Below are 15,637 nucleotides of genomic sequence, written 5' to 3'. Positions count from 1 at the left end.
ATAAAATATAAAATATTTGTTGTATACTGAATGGATTTTTTTCTGGACTTTTGATGTTTTTGTCTGGCTGTTGATTTGTTGTGTCTCGTCATGTTCTGTCCTGGTTGATAGGTGGCAATAAAGCTCCCCTCAGCGTTACTGTTCACACGGCACCACAGAAGAAGCGTCTGAAGTCATGGAGGCGGCAACAGGGGAAATCACAAATCATAATACATATATGATAATGAGATAAATAGATTTAAAGTCAGCCCTCGGTTCGACTTTCGCTATCGGACTATATTCGGGAGATAGAAGGCACTTTACCTGTGACACTTAGGTAGCACCCTTGTCATGGGTTTCTTGTTTTGCTAGCCGCAGCTGTTGATAACGGCTCGCCCCTGTCAGCATCATAACCAAAAAAGCAGGTTTGTGCTCGTCTTTATCTATCTATCTATCTATCTATCTATCTATCTATCTATCTATCTATCTATCTATCTATCTATCTATCTATCTATCTATCTATCTATCTATCTATCTATCTATCTATCTATCTATCTATCTATCTATCTATCTGACAGACAGACAGACAGACAGACAGACAGACAGACAGACAGACAGATAGATAGATAGATAGATAGATAGATAGATAGATAGATAGATAGATAGATAGATAGATAGATATCTGTCTGTCTGTCTGTCTGTGTGTGTCTCTGTCTGTCTGACTCTGGTCTATTTTTTTTTAATGTATCTTGTGTTTCAGTTGATCCTTGAATCATCATAATGGCTCACTGGAGCAGGTTTGAGAAGGAGCTGGAGTTGGAGACCCGGAGACTCATCTCACATTATACTGCCATTCAGGATGAGGAAGATCAAAACTTTCAAATGGCTCTGAAGTTTACTTGGTCCAATTTCAAGTACTTGGCGCATTTATTCTTCCATTTTATTACTGTAATGGCTTGCATGTATTTGTGCAAAGTAAACACTAATAAAAAAACTAAATAACTGAATAAAAACGAAAAAATTGTTTTCCTTTTGCACTTAACATTTCATTTTTGCGCATAAAATCAATCAGAAGGTCTCATCGTGTTTTGTCCCTTGATAGGTTTCACCATTTTCTTGATGTCAACAGACATAATGTGCAGCGATCCATTAATGGGTAGGGAGTCTGAAGCTTTGATTTTTTGTTATGCTGATATTTTGATTATTAAAATTAGTTATTGAGGTTTTTTTTCTCCCAGGATTCATGAGAAACTCATGGTTCACTCTGACTTAAGCAAAGCAGAGAGCTGGATACGGCTAACTGAAGAATTTCTCAGTTCTTCTCTTCCTAATACCGAGGGAACCAAGGTGGGATAACACTGACATCATCCAGAGAATACTTGGAACACTACATATGCTGAATATCTCTATTACTGTTTTCAGACTGATGCCCATTACAGTATGCTGGCTTTATTACTCCATCTGTCTGACTCTCCATCCAACACAAACTACTGTGAAAGACCCAGACTGAAAGAAACAGGTTTGATTTTTATGCTCTTTTGTGTAAATACATGCATACTGTTGGACAACACTATGCCTAAAATCGCTACAAATTAATATGTTATATCTACAGAGAAAGAAGACAAGTTTGATTGGCCAAAGTACCTCATGGAAGGAGAAGAAATTGATACTGGGCCCTTTCCAGACACTCCAGTGAGTGAACTCTGTTAGATTATTAGATAAGTTCTTGTCTAGTATCATGTACTAATAGGCTTGGCAATATGGCTTATAAATGATCTGCCAATATTTTTCAGCTTATTGATATTTATAAATTTTCTAAAAAGAAAGATTTAAAGGATTTTGAAGAGATTTAGATCATCAGTTATGAACAAACTGTCCTTTTCCTTTGTCTCTTCAGAACTTTTAGAAAATAATAAAATACTTTAATAGAAAGCTTTGCAAATACAAAAGTGCTTATAAATGATTAGTCAAAATTCTTCAGCTTATTAATATTTATGTATTTGCTGTAAAAAGAAAGATTCAAAAGATTTTGAAATAGTAGATTTAAAATCTTTTTGTAATGAAAAACTGTCCTTTTTATTTAAAGTAAAATACTGTGAAATTCTACTTAAAATAACCAAGGCACTAAATAAATACATTATATTTCAGAATTTATTTATATGCTCTAATATAACAATACATAGTAATTAACAACAATATTCACTTGCATATTAAATGCAACGTTTTAAAGTGCTCTATTATGCTTTTTCGGATACTACTTTTCATGTGGTGTGTCATATAGCTCTTTGTGAATGTAAAAGGTCTGCAAAGAGAAAAGTTTGCATCTACAAATTTGCATAATGCCATCCTATGCTCTTCATTAGCATCACATCAGGCCGGGAACTGATTTGTTGAAATTGGTATGTGTACAGACACAATAATTCTTCAGGACAGATTCTGAAGTGCTCCCACCAAGTTTGGGACAAGGCGACAGATGGCTTGACGCCTCAGTGCTATTGTATACTATACTGACTAATGGTATGTTAGCAGTAATAGAGCACAACAGATAATTTGATCTTTTGGCAGGACTGGTCTGAGGAAGAGAGTGAAGAAGAAGATAGCCAGCAGCCCCTGAGCAGAGAGGATTCTGGTATACAGGTAGACAGAACGCCACAGGAGGACCACGAGCAGAATGATAAGACTGTCCAAGTCACCTGGACTGGTAAGGGACAGTATTAGCACGTTTTCTCACAGTAGCCATTAGTTCATTTCATGAAGGTTGTTATCAGGACTCCTAGTTCCTACTGTCTTGTTTTTGTAGTGGGGGAGCCGGACTCCAGGGCTTGGTTGGAGCAGCATATTGTCACTTCATATTGGGTTCCCAACTCTCCCCGGTTTCCACACAGCCTCCACCTGCACTCCAACCTTTATAACGTCTGGTTAGGCATTTTTGTGATATCTTATTCGCTTTTAGAATCACGAGCCCATTAATTTGGACTCAATGAATTGATTTAATAAGAGTTTTCAAGCAAATGCTGTTCAATCTTTAAATTGAGTAAAGATTTCATGTGGTAATTTTGCATAATGTTTTTTATTTTTTTATTTTGCACTCACACTCTCTTTTTCTCCAGGGATCAACACCTGTATAACACTGGGCCTCTCTATCTTCCTGAGGAAAAGTCTTTTGTTACAGAAACACAAGTGATTCGGGAAACTCTTTGGTATGACATATCTAAGATTGCCATGATTACACTGAAAAACTAGACAGACATGTTCTTACCAAAGGAAAGTACATAATCTTATGTGGAAATTGCATATGTGGATAGGTATAAGGATGCAAGTTTAAACCTGCAGGGAATGAGCAGTTCTGGAATGGAGTTTGCACTGGTTGCTGACACTTGAATGTTTACTTACCCAGATAAGAATGTTTCACAAAGATGACTGATTGCTCATATCAAGGTTTTTTTTTCACAGGAAAAATCATGTGTTCTTTTCTGCTTCTCCTCAGGCTCTTCTCTGGTGTAAAAAAACTTTTCATTTTCCAGCACAGTGATGGCAAGGTGACTGTGAGGAATGATGTGGTGGTCACTCATCTAACTAATGTGAGTGGAGACAGTTTTTCATCATTTCCCTGTCAGGCCTAAGTTTTTGGGGTTTGTTGGAAGTTTACCATTTTTTGGAAGTTTACCATGCTCGTATAGTAGGGAACGTGCCAGTCAGATTTGAATTAATTACATGTATTTATTGATTGGGATAAATCTCCATCTCGTTTTTAGAGGGTGCCAACATACATCATTTCAATAAGTGTTATTTTGATTTTTGTAAGTCAGAAAAGAAAATGGTAAGACTTTATTTTGCAGTGTCCTTGTTACACATTACATGTAGTTACTATAGTAATAATTACACTGTAACACTTAAAATAAAGATAACTTTTTTTTTTTGTAATTGTGTAAGATAGAACCATAGGATTGATGGTTCAAGGTGCGTTTATATATTCCTATTTGTGTACAGAACTGTCTTCACTCTGTACTGGAGCACATAGCGGCCTATGGGCAGGCTGTTTCCCGTCTGCAAAAGTTTATTGATGAAGTGACCGGCCACAGCGTAGAGCCCTGTCCTCCAGGTCTTAACTCCACGTCATCCTCTTCGTCCTCCAAGAAGAGCTCCGAGCCTCCCTTCCGGACCTACCAAGCATTCGTTTGGGCCCTGTACAAATACTTCACCAGCTTTAAAGAAGAGCTCAATAATATCGAAAAAGACATTATTGCCAAAGGTTGTTTTTTCTGTGTCTGTAAATGTATTCAGTTGTTTTTGTATAACTATAGTATTAATTCTATTATGATTCTTCATAGATGAGACAGTGACTCTATCATCTGTGCTGGAACGGTTAAGTCCTCATCTGGCTCAGATCACGATGCTGCACAGGGTTTTCTGCACAGGAGTGGCTGAAGTGCCACCAGGAACGCCCAACGTATTACGAGCATCACACTTACTCAACACCCTCTACAAGGCCATCATAGAATATGACAGCGCAGGCGAGGCCTCTGAGCAGTCTGTAAGTGTGCCTGTTTTTTGTTTTTGTTTCAAACAGTACCGTAGATGTAGCGCTCATATCATAAAAAGTTTAAGATCACAAAATATTTTTTTCCCCCTTCCTATCAGGTGGCACTCCTTTTCTCTCTCTGGGTAGAAACGGTCCGGCCGTACCTTGAGATTGTAGATGAATGGATCGTTCACGGTCACTTATTTGACCCCGCCAAAGAGTTTATAATTCAGAGGTACAAAAAAAACATAAATGTGTATGTACACTAACGTTCAAAAGTTCGGGGGCAAATTGGTGAAAGACATTAATACTTTTATTCAGCAAAGACGCATTAAATGAATCAAAGGTGACAGGAAAGACTTTTACATTGTTACAAAAGATTTCTCTTTCAAATAAATGCTGTTTTTTCTACTTTCTATTCATCAAAAAATCCTAAAAAAATATATATATCATAGTTTCCAGAAAAAATATTACGCAGCACAACTGTTTAAAAATTTTCTTGAATCTTTTAATCTTTCTGAAGAATCATGTAACACTGAAGAATGGAGTTATGGCTGCTAAAATTCAGATTTGCAATCACAGGAATAGTTTTACAATATTTTAAAATATTTACAGTATAATATTTACAGTAAATATTTAAAATATAACAGTTGTTTTAAATTGTAATAGTTGTAAATATTGTGTTAAATTTCACAATATTCAGGGATGTGATTTTTCTGTATTCATACGGATTTCCATATTTCCCGACCTGAAGAGCATGACTCGCCAGTTGCCGGGTAACTTTTTTTTTAATCAATTTTGACAATGCATGGTTGTGAGAATGTGAAATGGCTGAGTGCAACCATCAAATTGCAACAGTTGTGATGTAATTCTATAAATATATTAAACATGCATAGATTGACGCGTCGCACTGTATTTTTCAGAGTAAAGCACAGCACTGTGTTCATTTTCAGTTTCGATTCACAGTAAGTGCTACTCTGCAAGTGCTGTATGTGTGTCGCTTATAATTAGCATTTTGGAAATGCAGCCTTGGTGACCATCAGAGACTTATTTAAAAAATCTTACTGACCTCAAACTTTTGAAATGTACTCTATGTAAGGAATTACGTACAGTCAGTCGGTCATTATTGCAAAATAAATCCATTCAGACCAGGGTGATATAAGTCCCCTCAGTGACGTGTCTCGGTGCTGATCACTCTTTTGGGGTTTATTTTGCACTAACCACCGGATGACTTCACATTATCCTGCTTATTTACAAAGCTGCCTGCCAAAAAAACAAATATATGGGCATGTTTACTAGGAACAAGGATGTACCAGTAAACCACAGGGACTTCTGGTATGCCACTTACACGCTGTATAGCGTCTCTGAGACGGTGGAGAACGAGGAGAGGCTCAGCGACGCTGCCAGTGGAAGCTCTGGTGGGGAGCAGGCGTCCAGCAGCAGACAGCACACCATGGTGTCCTTCCTCAAGCCTGTACTCAAGCAGATCATCATGGCTGGCAAATCCATGCAGCTGCTGAAAAACCTGGACTGCAAGGAGACCGAACAGCCAGATGGCTCCTCCAGAGGTCAGTGTCAGAGAGAATAAGTTTTGTATTTCGGTTTTCAGTTTCAATTTAGTTTATGTATTTCTGGAAAATGGCTATTTTTTATTTCATTTCATTATGTTTCAGTGCCCATCCCGTATAATAAAAGAAATTAGTCAAATATAACAACACAACACTGCAGCATTTACTGACAATGTCATGTGCTATAAATGTGCCAGTGCTGCTACATTTAGCAGTATCTTGTTATCTAAGAACACTTGTGATTCATAAGTGGACTGCATCTACGTAGATCCTGCATCAGCCATAGGTTGCGTCTGAGAACAACTAGTCACCGGTTTGTGTTTATGGCACAGACTTTTAGAAATATATTCAAGACTTCTGTTTGAGGGTGTTTGCATCAATTAAATCAATGGTTCTTAACCAGGAGACGGGGGTCTCGGCACACTTTCAGGGAGGCTGTAAGATGGTGTAAAACGATTTAAAGTAAGACAAAACAAGCTTTTAAAAATCAAGATGAAAAGTATCTGACATTTGTAGATTTTTTTTTTTTTTTGTATTTTTATTTGTAGTTAGGTTTACCTGGGTCGTCTCCTGATCGACGTTCAATCATATTTATCCTCTAGCGCGTCTCCTAATCGACGTCGGCTGAGTCGGTCAACGTTTTGACCCCTATGAACACTATCATCACTTGGGAAATAAGATCTCTAGTGTTCCACTAACCTGCTGCTCAGCATTAACTTGACAGACTCTAGACAATGGCTTTGAATATGTTTCAATCACGGCCGGAGGATTTCAGACCAATTTCAGAGAGAATCCTACCAGCAAAAAGAAACGTTTTTATAGAATACGAGCATGGCAAAAGTGACATAATTCAGGACATATTTTTTCTCCAATATGATCTTATTCAGCAAACCCTTCTGTTACTAGGTAGAAGCTTTGTTACTCAAAGTCATGAGTTTATAAATTTAGATATGTCTAGTTTCATTTTCCCTTTTGTTATATTTGGAGATGATTCACTAACGCCCACACACTGACTGTTTGGGGACATTTCAGGTTTCAAAAGCATATAATTGTTAATCCTGCAAGAAAAATAAATGTTAATTATGATTAATTAAAAAAAGTCCCATCACATATTATATTATTTATTTTCATTTGTTTCCATTTTTTTTAAGAAACATGGGTTCCAAGAGTCTTTTTCCAAGACAAAATTTGAAATATGAGCGTAAGATTTCTAGACCTGTGAAAAACATGGACATTTATAAAATCTTATATAGAGGACATATCTAAAATTAATACTCATTATTATCAAGCTCTTTGAGTAAGAATTGCTGAGAAAATGACTTTTTTTTTTTTTTTTTTTTATATTGTCATAATCACAAACAAGCGGAAGTTACATAAAATTCATGATTGAATCCTGAAGAAAAAAATAGTTCTTGAATCTACTGAAATTACAAAATGCAACTATTTTAATTTTAATATAGTTGTTTTATATTATACGTTTAATTTCTGTAATTTCTGCTACTACCTTGCTGCATGCTAGTTTATTACTGAAGTCTGTTGTCAGTTATACCCATGACATGAATACGTCACATGATGGTTCATATACTGATAGTCAGAAGTAATTTTCTCTGTAGTTCTGTATAGTTAACCCTCTGGGCTTCTTCATAAATGGGTTACACTTAGCTTCCTCCCGGTCAAAAACAGACGAAGCCTTAAAATGTAACTTTACTTTTTCCTAGGATAACCAATCAAATATTGTTTTGTTCTATAATATTTTCTGATTATTATTTAGAATTTGTATAATTTTTTATGATACTTTGCATTAATTATATAATTTTTATGAGCTATTTTTTCCATTAGAATTAATATATATATATTTATTTTATATTTATTTAAAAAAAAATTCAATAAATGCAACATTTCACATCAAAATAGAGTGCCAGCCTAAAAAAAAAAATGTTCAAGTAGAAGAGCGCCATCTGGTGGCTTTAAAAAATAGTTAAATGTGTGCAATGTCCTGTACCAGCCTGTAGGCTGCCTATAGCTTCCTATATAAATACTTAGAAAGGCTTTTTGATTCCTTTTGTTGTTTTAGACATGATTTCTCTATCTTATTCGTTTTTTTTTTAAATTTAGATATACATTTAGATAATCTAAAAGACTACTTTATTTTTTAACAAATTTTTTTAGATAAGTATCAGGTTTTGCATTATGATTAAAATCAAACTATAGCATTTGGTTAGAAAGGGAACACAATGCAAACATTTTTGTTACTCAGTATTTGATCATTCAAATAATTAAACAAAATAAGGGATGGTTAGTGATAATTCAAAACACTTTATACAGACATTTAGCAATAAATTGGTATTTTTTATTTATTTATTTTTGCATATTCTCAAAATTTGCTCTTGCAGTCTTACCAGTTAATCTCTCTCTCTATATCTCTCTCTCTTTATCTCTCTCTCTGTGTGTGTGTGCATTTGAGTGAGATTTTTTTTCTTCATTTATTGATTTTATCTTGGATATTCTACTAATTTGCTGTTGCAGTCTTGCCAGTATATCTGTGTGTGTGTGTTTGTGTGCGTGTGTGTGTGTTGGGGGGGGGGGGTCTTATTTGCACTCTTGATGTTTTAGAGTGTCACCCCTTCATTGCTGTACACTTTTTTTCTGCACAGTGGCTGATCTGTAGCTTGTACCACCAAAAGTTTCTCTGAGTTTTCCTATTTTTTCATATTTCCCATTCCTATTTTTTCATATTTCCCATTCATTTCCTATGTCGCCCGTTTTTGACCGGGGAGGAAGCTAAGTGTGACTATTTTTTTTACGACCCTTTAACATATCAGAATCGTCTCCTTGATTTTTGTGTGTGTTCATATAGGTAATACAACAAAAGTCACCAAGTTTCACCCCCATCCGATGAAGCAAAAAAAATTAAACAATTCAAAATGTAAACGTTTTCGGTCAATTTCGGACGAAGAAGCCCAGAGGGTTAATACATTTTCAGCATTTTTTTCATTTTGTTGCATTTTCACATTTTTATAAGTGTCGTTTTTGTTAATGGTAACAACCTTGAAGGAATAATTTTTTCTTTTTTATATATCTATATTTTTACATTTGTTTGTCTTACTTCATTTTTATAATATTTCTAAAAAATTGTCTCCCGAGTTTTGGGTCATCTGATCAGCTCTTCTGATCGGCCTTTATAGAGACCACCGATCAAACTATATAAAGCTATGATCGGCCGATAACGCACCCTTAATGTTTCTTATAGCATATAGAAAGTTTGATGATAAACAAGATTGTCTTAATATTTCTGACACTTGTGTCTCTGCAGATGCCGAAAGAAAGAGTCTGTACACGCTTTTCTTGGAGTCAGTGCAGACACGTCTTCGGTATGGAGAAGAATCACCTACGAACATGGTTACCGAGCAACAGGCCACTAAAAAGAGCCTTATCAAGATGCAGTCCATTGTAGCACGTCATCTGGAGCTGGATGACATCCATGACCCCCTGCTGGCCATTAATTTTGCAAGGTAACCGCAGAATACAGAATAAATGATTTGACTTCACTGAAGAGCACACAAAGGTGAAAAGGTTATGTGTGGTATCTTTTGCAGGCTTTATTTAGAGCAGAATGACTTCCTCGAGAAATTCTCTGGCGGCAGTGTGATTTTGGACCGCTCCTCCGAGTCTGTGACATGTCAGACGTTTGAGCTTACGCTCCGTTCCTGTCTGTATCCACATATTGAGAGGAGATACATCGAATGCTGTGGGAACCTCATGACAACCCTGAAGAAAGACTACAGGTAAGATCCTGCTGGAGAATCCTTAGTGCACAAACCTCACAATATAGTTTTCTAGAGCATTTATGCTTAAGCCTCTCTTTTTTAATCTCAGGCTTCTAGGGTACTTGCAGGCCATGAGAAACTACTTCCTGTTGGAGGCTGGGGATACTATGTATGATTTCTACACTGCCATCTTTGACAAAGTTCTGGAGAAGGAGAGCTGGCAGCAGCTGGCATTCCTCAATGTGCAGCTGCAAGAGGCTGTTGGACAGCGCCACCCAGAGGACAGCAGCCGGTACTGCAGATGGACCGCTCTAGAGATCCTGTGGTTTACCATTCAACCCTACCTGTCACCACTCAGTATCCTGTGGTTCACTAATGTTTCTCTCACATCTTTCTCATGATTCTAGGTTGTCCATATTTCTTGAAACTATCGATCCTGCAAGAAAAAAACAGCCAGTGAATAACCTTGATGGCCTTACTCTGAGTTATAAGGTTACAATGAATTGAATTTCAACTATTCATTTAGCTTTTTTTGCTTTGATGATTATATTAACACATTTATAATACATTAAAATAATTGATCTGTTTTGAAATGTAAATGTATCTATTTTTATAAATTGTGCATTTTTGTGTATAATTTCTCTCACCAGGTTCCATGGCCTGTAGATATTGTTATTAGTTCAGAGTGTCAGAGAATCTACAATCAGGTCTTCCTACTGCTGCTTCAGATCAAATGGGCCAAGTATAGTCTGGACACATTACGATTCAGTGGTGAGTTATGATTGCATTTCTGATTTTTTTTTTTTTTTTACTTCTGTTTGTAATCAAATGAGAGGGAAGTAAAGCTAGTGGATATTATTACAAAAACGCTAATAATAAAGCTAGTGGATATTATTACAAAAACGAAAAACGATTAAACATTTAATCAGAAATCAAGAGTACTGTGAAGGTGTTAGATGTATAAGTGTTGTAATGTTTGAATGTATAATATGTGATGTTTAAGTGTATGTGTATGTCGATGTAGAGTGTATGTTAGATGTTGTAAACATAGACACTGTTATGCAAGAAAAATTTCAGACTCGTCTGACAATAAAGTATAAAAAGTCAAAGTAAAAAGTAAAGATACACTATTAAATGCGCAAGCCAATAAAATATCTATGTAGTTCATATCTGTCATTAACTTCATATTTAAATCTTCATAAACAAAATCTCTTTCTCTGACCTTTACCATGGCTGTTTCCTGTTGGTGGAATGATCTGCCTAACTCAACCAGAGCTTCTGAGTCAGTAGACTCAGCTCAACCAGAGCTTTTTCGGCAGCACTTGATTCAGTAGAATTAACACTTTCTCTTCTATTCTATAAAAAAAAAAAAAAAAAAAAAAAACTGCACTAAAATTAAACTGAGAGGGGTTATAGCACTTACGTATTGTTGTCCTACTGTTAGTTTAACTGCTTCTATTGTTCTCATTTGTAAGTCGCTTTGGATAAAAGCGTCTGCTAAATGAATAAATGTAAATGTAAATCATTAAAGGGAAAGTTCACCCAAAAATGAAAATTCTGTCATCATTTACCTGTTTGATTTTCTTTCTTTTGCTGAACACAAACAAAGATATTTTGAAGAATGTTGATAACCAAACAGTTGATGTACCCGATTGACTTCCATTTTTTTTTTCATACTATGGAAGTCAATGGGTGCCGTCAACTGTTTGGTTATCAACATTCTTCAGTATATCTTCTTTTGTGTTCAGCAGATGAAAGACATTTTTACAGGTTTGGAACAACTTGAGGGTGAGTAAATAATGACAATTTTCATTTTTGGGTGAACCATCCCTTTAACTTGATCGTTCCATTGTAACTTATTTTTGGTCTGCGATCACAGGTCTTTTTTTTTTCCTGTGACATAAGAACTATCTTTATTCACTGTACTCTCAAATCAGGATGGTTTCAGTTCACTTGCTATTATGGAATCTTAAAATACAGTCTTCCCACAGATTTGACAGTAGCCGCTAAGAGGCAAGAAGGAGGCCAATCTGAGGAAAGCACAGCCAAAGAGCCCATAAACCAGCAGATTCACAGGATGTTTCTCCTGAGGGTCAAACTCATGCACTTTGTCAACAGCCTGCACAACTACATTATGACTAGGGTGAGTTTGACATATGGAAAATGGACTTTATTTATTTGCAGTAGAGTTCAGACAATTTTTTGTTGTTGTTGAAATGCAGAGAAATTTGATTTTAACCTTCTTTTTTTTTTTAATCATCATGTGGACATTTACCATGCATTCATTCACAGATCCTACATAGTACAGGTCTAGAATTTCAACACCAAGTGCAGGAGGCAAAGGACCTGGACCAGCTCATTAAAATCCACTACAGATACTTGTCCACCATTCATGACCGATGTCTGCTCAGAGAGAAAGTAAGCTGAAATTAAACAGGCCAAACCATGTCTGTTAGGAAACAAATAGTACATGTTTTAGATTTTGGCTCATTCTTACATGCCACATTTGCAGTTTTTTTTATTAATTCAGTAAGCTGTCTTCCTCATTGTGGTTGGCCTAGTTTTTACTTTTAAACTGTAATAGATATTTGTGTTGTTTCTGATCCATCAGTTGTGGTTACTGTGTCTTTGCAGGTCAGTTTTGTCAAGGAGGCCATCATGAAAGTGCTGAATTTGGTTCTCATCTTCTCAGACAGATGGCAGGCTGGTTTTGGGGCCTGGAAGTAAGTTCAAAACTTTTACATCATGTATGGGATCTTTTCAGATTTTTCCATCTTGCCACATGTCCTCATCTTACAGCTTTCACATCAGCTTGAAGAGGATGGGGTTTTACTTCTCTTTAGCTATTTTTACATGGCTTTTACCATTCTTTATGTTTCTTTTCTTCCTCAGAATCGAGTCGATTGACAAAATGGAGTCAGATTTTAAAAACTGTCACATGTTTCTTGTGACCATTTTAAACAAGGCTGTGTGCAGAGGCTCATTTCCTCATTGTAAGTTCTCCACTGCTTCTAATTATGACCTGGAAATATTTAGTTTTACTCACCATATATGTTTTATTTTATTTTACAGTGGAGTCCTTGGCGCTGTCACTAATGGCGGGATTTGAACAGTGTTAACAGATTGAACATGGCTTCAATCCAGAGCACAGATTATTTATTGTACTGCTGCATGACGGCTGCTGTACTGTTCTTGTTTGTCTGTACCAGGATATCTGACATCATAGCACATGAGACAGACAAATTCACAATAGCACTTCATTGGTACTGAAGTAGCACTTTGTGTCTGTCACCAGAGAAACTTGTGTTAAATTGTCTACTGTCTACAGCACATTTTCTGCATCAAGATACGTAATGTAATGTTTTGTGGCCAGTCTGACTTTGTTTTTTTCAGCGTTGTTGGCCAGTGTTAAGGCTCAATATGTCAGATGTAAACTTAATTGTCCTCTACATGCAATGGATATGTTAAGTGCACATGCCAAAAGCAATTTAATTTACAGGTGATCTAATTATGTATATTACATGCAACAGTGAATAGAAAATAATTAAGTACTGTACATAATATGAGCTAACAATGAAAATTGTAGACTACATTTGTATGCAGTTCGAGCCTATATTTGTATGTTTTGTGGTTGCTTAAAGCTGTTTTTCATTGTGCTGAATGGATTGCATATATTAAAATAATTGCCCTGATTTTGAGATACAGAATGTTGCATCATTTTCATATGCACTGCCATTCAAAAGTTTTGGGTTTGTTTTTGAAGAAAAATGTTTGTTCAGCAAGTAAAGTAAAGTAAAATGTTAGCACAACTGTTTTCAACATTGATAATATGGAATGTATCTTGAGCAACATCAGCATATTAAAATGTTTTCTAAAAGATCATGTGACACTTAGGACTGGAGTAATGGCTGCAAAAATAGCTTTGGCATCACAGGAATACATTATAAAATAATATATTAGAACAGAAAACAGTTATTTTGAATTGTAATAATATTTCACAATATTAGTATGTCACTATTTTTGATCAAATTAATGCAGCCTTGAGACTTTTCTGTAACATTAAAAAAATGTGTGACCCCAAACTTCTGAACTGTAGTGAATACGCATCTCACACTTAACTTAAGGTAACTCTCGTCACTCTAACAACAAGAAAAACTTAATTGGCATTAAGTACACAATACAGGAAAATAAATATGATGTGGTAAAGAAATCATATGGTAAATATGATGTGTGGAAAACCCAGTAGAATAGCACGGGAGTGTATGGAATTACATATAAGATTTTGTGTATCTTAACTTTTAATAGTTAAATGTTTATTTTAAATATTTACATTTCACATTTTGAGTTCACATGATAAACCAACATTTCACATTTTCAAACGCCTACTTCTGTGCTCACGGACAATTATATTCCTGAACCCCTGCCGGCAATGTGCAGAACTGCGGCGCTGGAGTTTCCTGTTGAATCTCCCTGTAGAGCGCAACAGGAACTTCCAGCCAGAGCTGCGCCTGCGACAACACTCACCGAGAGCAGGATTCCTCCGCAAACTCCCTCAACCACTCCAAAACACCGCAGATTAACCGCCGAAAACGCTTTTACAAGGTCACCTCATCCTCTAAGCCACCTCAGAACTGGAAATCACTACGGAAAATGCATGAATGAATAATCGAAGCGGATAGTTTGTCCTGGAAATCTCACGTAAGGGTGGGTAGAGCAGAGCTTTGCCTTACTTTCATTCTGGGTGTTGTCTTTTTTTCAAACGCTTTCTCTGTAGCTAGTTAATTAGTTAGTCAAATAGTCAGCGCTCGCGTACTTTTGTTCAAATATATGTTTATGTTTCATTATGGGCAAGGCAGAATGAAAAGGTATTGTCGGGTTGAATTCCTTTGAGTTGTTTGAAGTTTCACGTCGTGGATGAAGTGGGCCTGTTTGTTCACGCGACTGAGCGTATGGAAACGCGAACGGCTATAGTCGACGCGTCTAACAAGAACGATTAAAATAAACGTTGTCTGCACTGCACGCTTCGTTGTTTATAATGAGTGCGTTATAGTTTATCTCGTAGTTTGGGTGAACAGCTTTCTGTACAATTTTACTGAAACTGAGTAGCCTACCAGTGTTTCTGTTTGTTAAGTTATGGAACAGCAAGTAATGTAAATTTTTAGTTTTTTTTGATTGCTTGATATTTTTCCATGCTTGCCTGTCACTGATAAGAGCATATCTATCTATCTATCTATCTATCTATCTATCTATCTATCTATCTATCTATCTATCTATCTATCTATCTATCTATCTATCTATCTATCTATCTATCTATCTATCTGTATGCTATGCCTATAGTTCATTCTGGCATGGTCTGCAAGCATCAGGATCCTAAATTAATTAACCAGAGCTTGGAGATATTTAAAATATTGGTTTGCCATCTGTCTTTAAGACTTGACGTGAAAAGAATATAGAGTTGGTGGTGAAAAGTAAGGAAAAATGCCCCTGATAATAAATTCAAGAAATGTTTTTTTTTTTTTTTTTACTGTTCTTCATGTTTAATAAATTCATTATATGTTTATAGTTGTTCTTGACATTCTAAGATTAAGGTTTACAGAAGCAGAAGTCAATGAGAGATTTGTATTGGTTTTCATGCTGGCTAAGCGAAATACAATCAGAGCAGTTCAACTTCAGTTGAATCACAGCACTGTAAACTTTTAGTTTGTCTCCTAAACATTGTCAGTTTGTTTCCTGGATGTAGATTAAGACTAGAGATGGATTAAACCGCTCTGTCAGGGGTGGTTCTCTTTGGAAATCCCTTA

General features: G+C 36.0%; 2 protein-coding genes across 3 annotated transcripts in view; both read left to right on the top strand.

The window, feature by feature from the left end:
• The first annotated feature begins 742 nt into the window (after positions 1-742).
• tubgcp5 (tubulin, gamma complex associated protein 5) lies at positions 743-12,989 on the top strand. The gene is made up of 23 exons (XM_056253971.1): positions 743-893; positions 1,082-1,135; positions 1,218-1,326; positions 1,402-1,498; positions 1,592-1,671; positions 2,545-2,680; positions 2,780-2,897; positions 3,090-3,179; positions 3,467-3,560; positions 3,970-4,231; positions 4,311-4,513; positions 4,621-4,736; positions 5,801-6,069; positions 9,383-9,581; positions 9,666-9,854; positions 9,946-10,128; positions 10,244-10,328; positions 10,487-10,607; positions 11,828-11,979; positions 12,129-12,254; positions 12,471-12,559; positions 12,729-12,829; positions 12,909-12,989. The coding sequence occupies exons 1-23, from the start codon at positions 760-762 to the stop codon at positions 12,953-12,955; spliced, it is 3,054 nt and encodes a 1,017-aa protein (XP_056109946.1). The 5' UTR covers positions 743-759; the 3' UTR covers positions 12,956-12,989.
• A 1,324-nt stretch (positions 12,990-14,313) lies between these two features.
• The window catches only part of cyfip1 (cytoplasmic FMR1 interacting protein 1), a 38,597-nt gene continuing 37,273 nt past the window's right edge, over positions 14,314-15,637 (top strand). Inside the window, exon 1 of one of the 2 annotated variants that reach the window (XM_056253969.1) lies at positions 14,314-14,534. The gene's annotated coding sequence lies outside the window, so the exon portion shown is untranslated. Of the gene's footprint in view, positions 14,541-15,637 lie in introns of both variants that reach the window. The other variant, XM_056253968.1, reaches the window with a different exon arrangement.

The sequence above is a fragment of the Rhinichthys klamathensis genome, unplaced genomic scaffold, assembly GCF_029890125.1.
Source record: "Rhinichthys klamathensis goyatoka isolate OS25496 unplaced genomic scaffold, OSU_Roscu_1.1 h1tg000109l_1, whole genome shotgun sequence".
In the NCBI taxonomy this organism is placed as follows: domain Eukaryota; kingdom Metazoa; phylum Chordata; class Actinopteri; order Cypriniformes; family Leuciscidae; genus Rhinichthys; species Rhinichthys klamathensis.
This window is presented reverse-complemented; position numbering and strand designations above follow the sequence as displayed.

Coding starts and splice junctions, on each gene's coding strand:
- tubgcp5 (XM_056253971.1), top strand. CDS start 760: ATGGCTCACTGGAGCAGGTTTGAGAAGGAGCTGGAGTTGGAGACCCGG. Junction 3,561..3,969: donor TGGTCACTCATCTAACTAAT/GTGAGTGGAGAC, acceptor ATTTGTGTACAG/AACTGTCTTCACTCTGTACT. Junction 6,070..9,382: donor GCCAGATGGCTCCTCCAGAG/GTCAGTGTCAGA, acceptor GTGTCTCTGCAG/ATGCCGAAAGAAAGAGTCTG.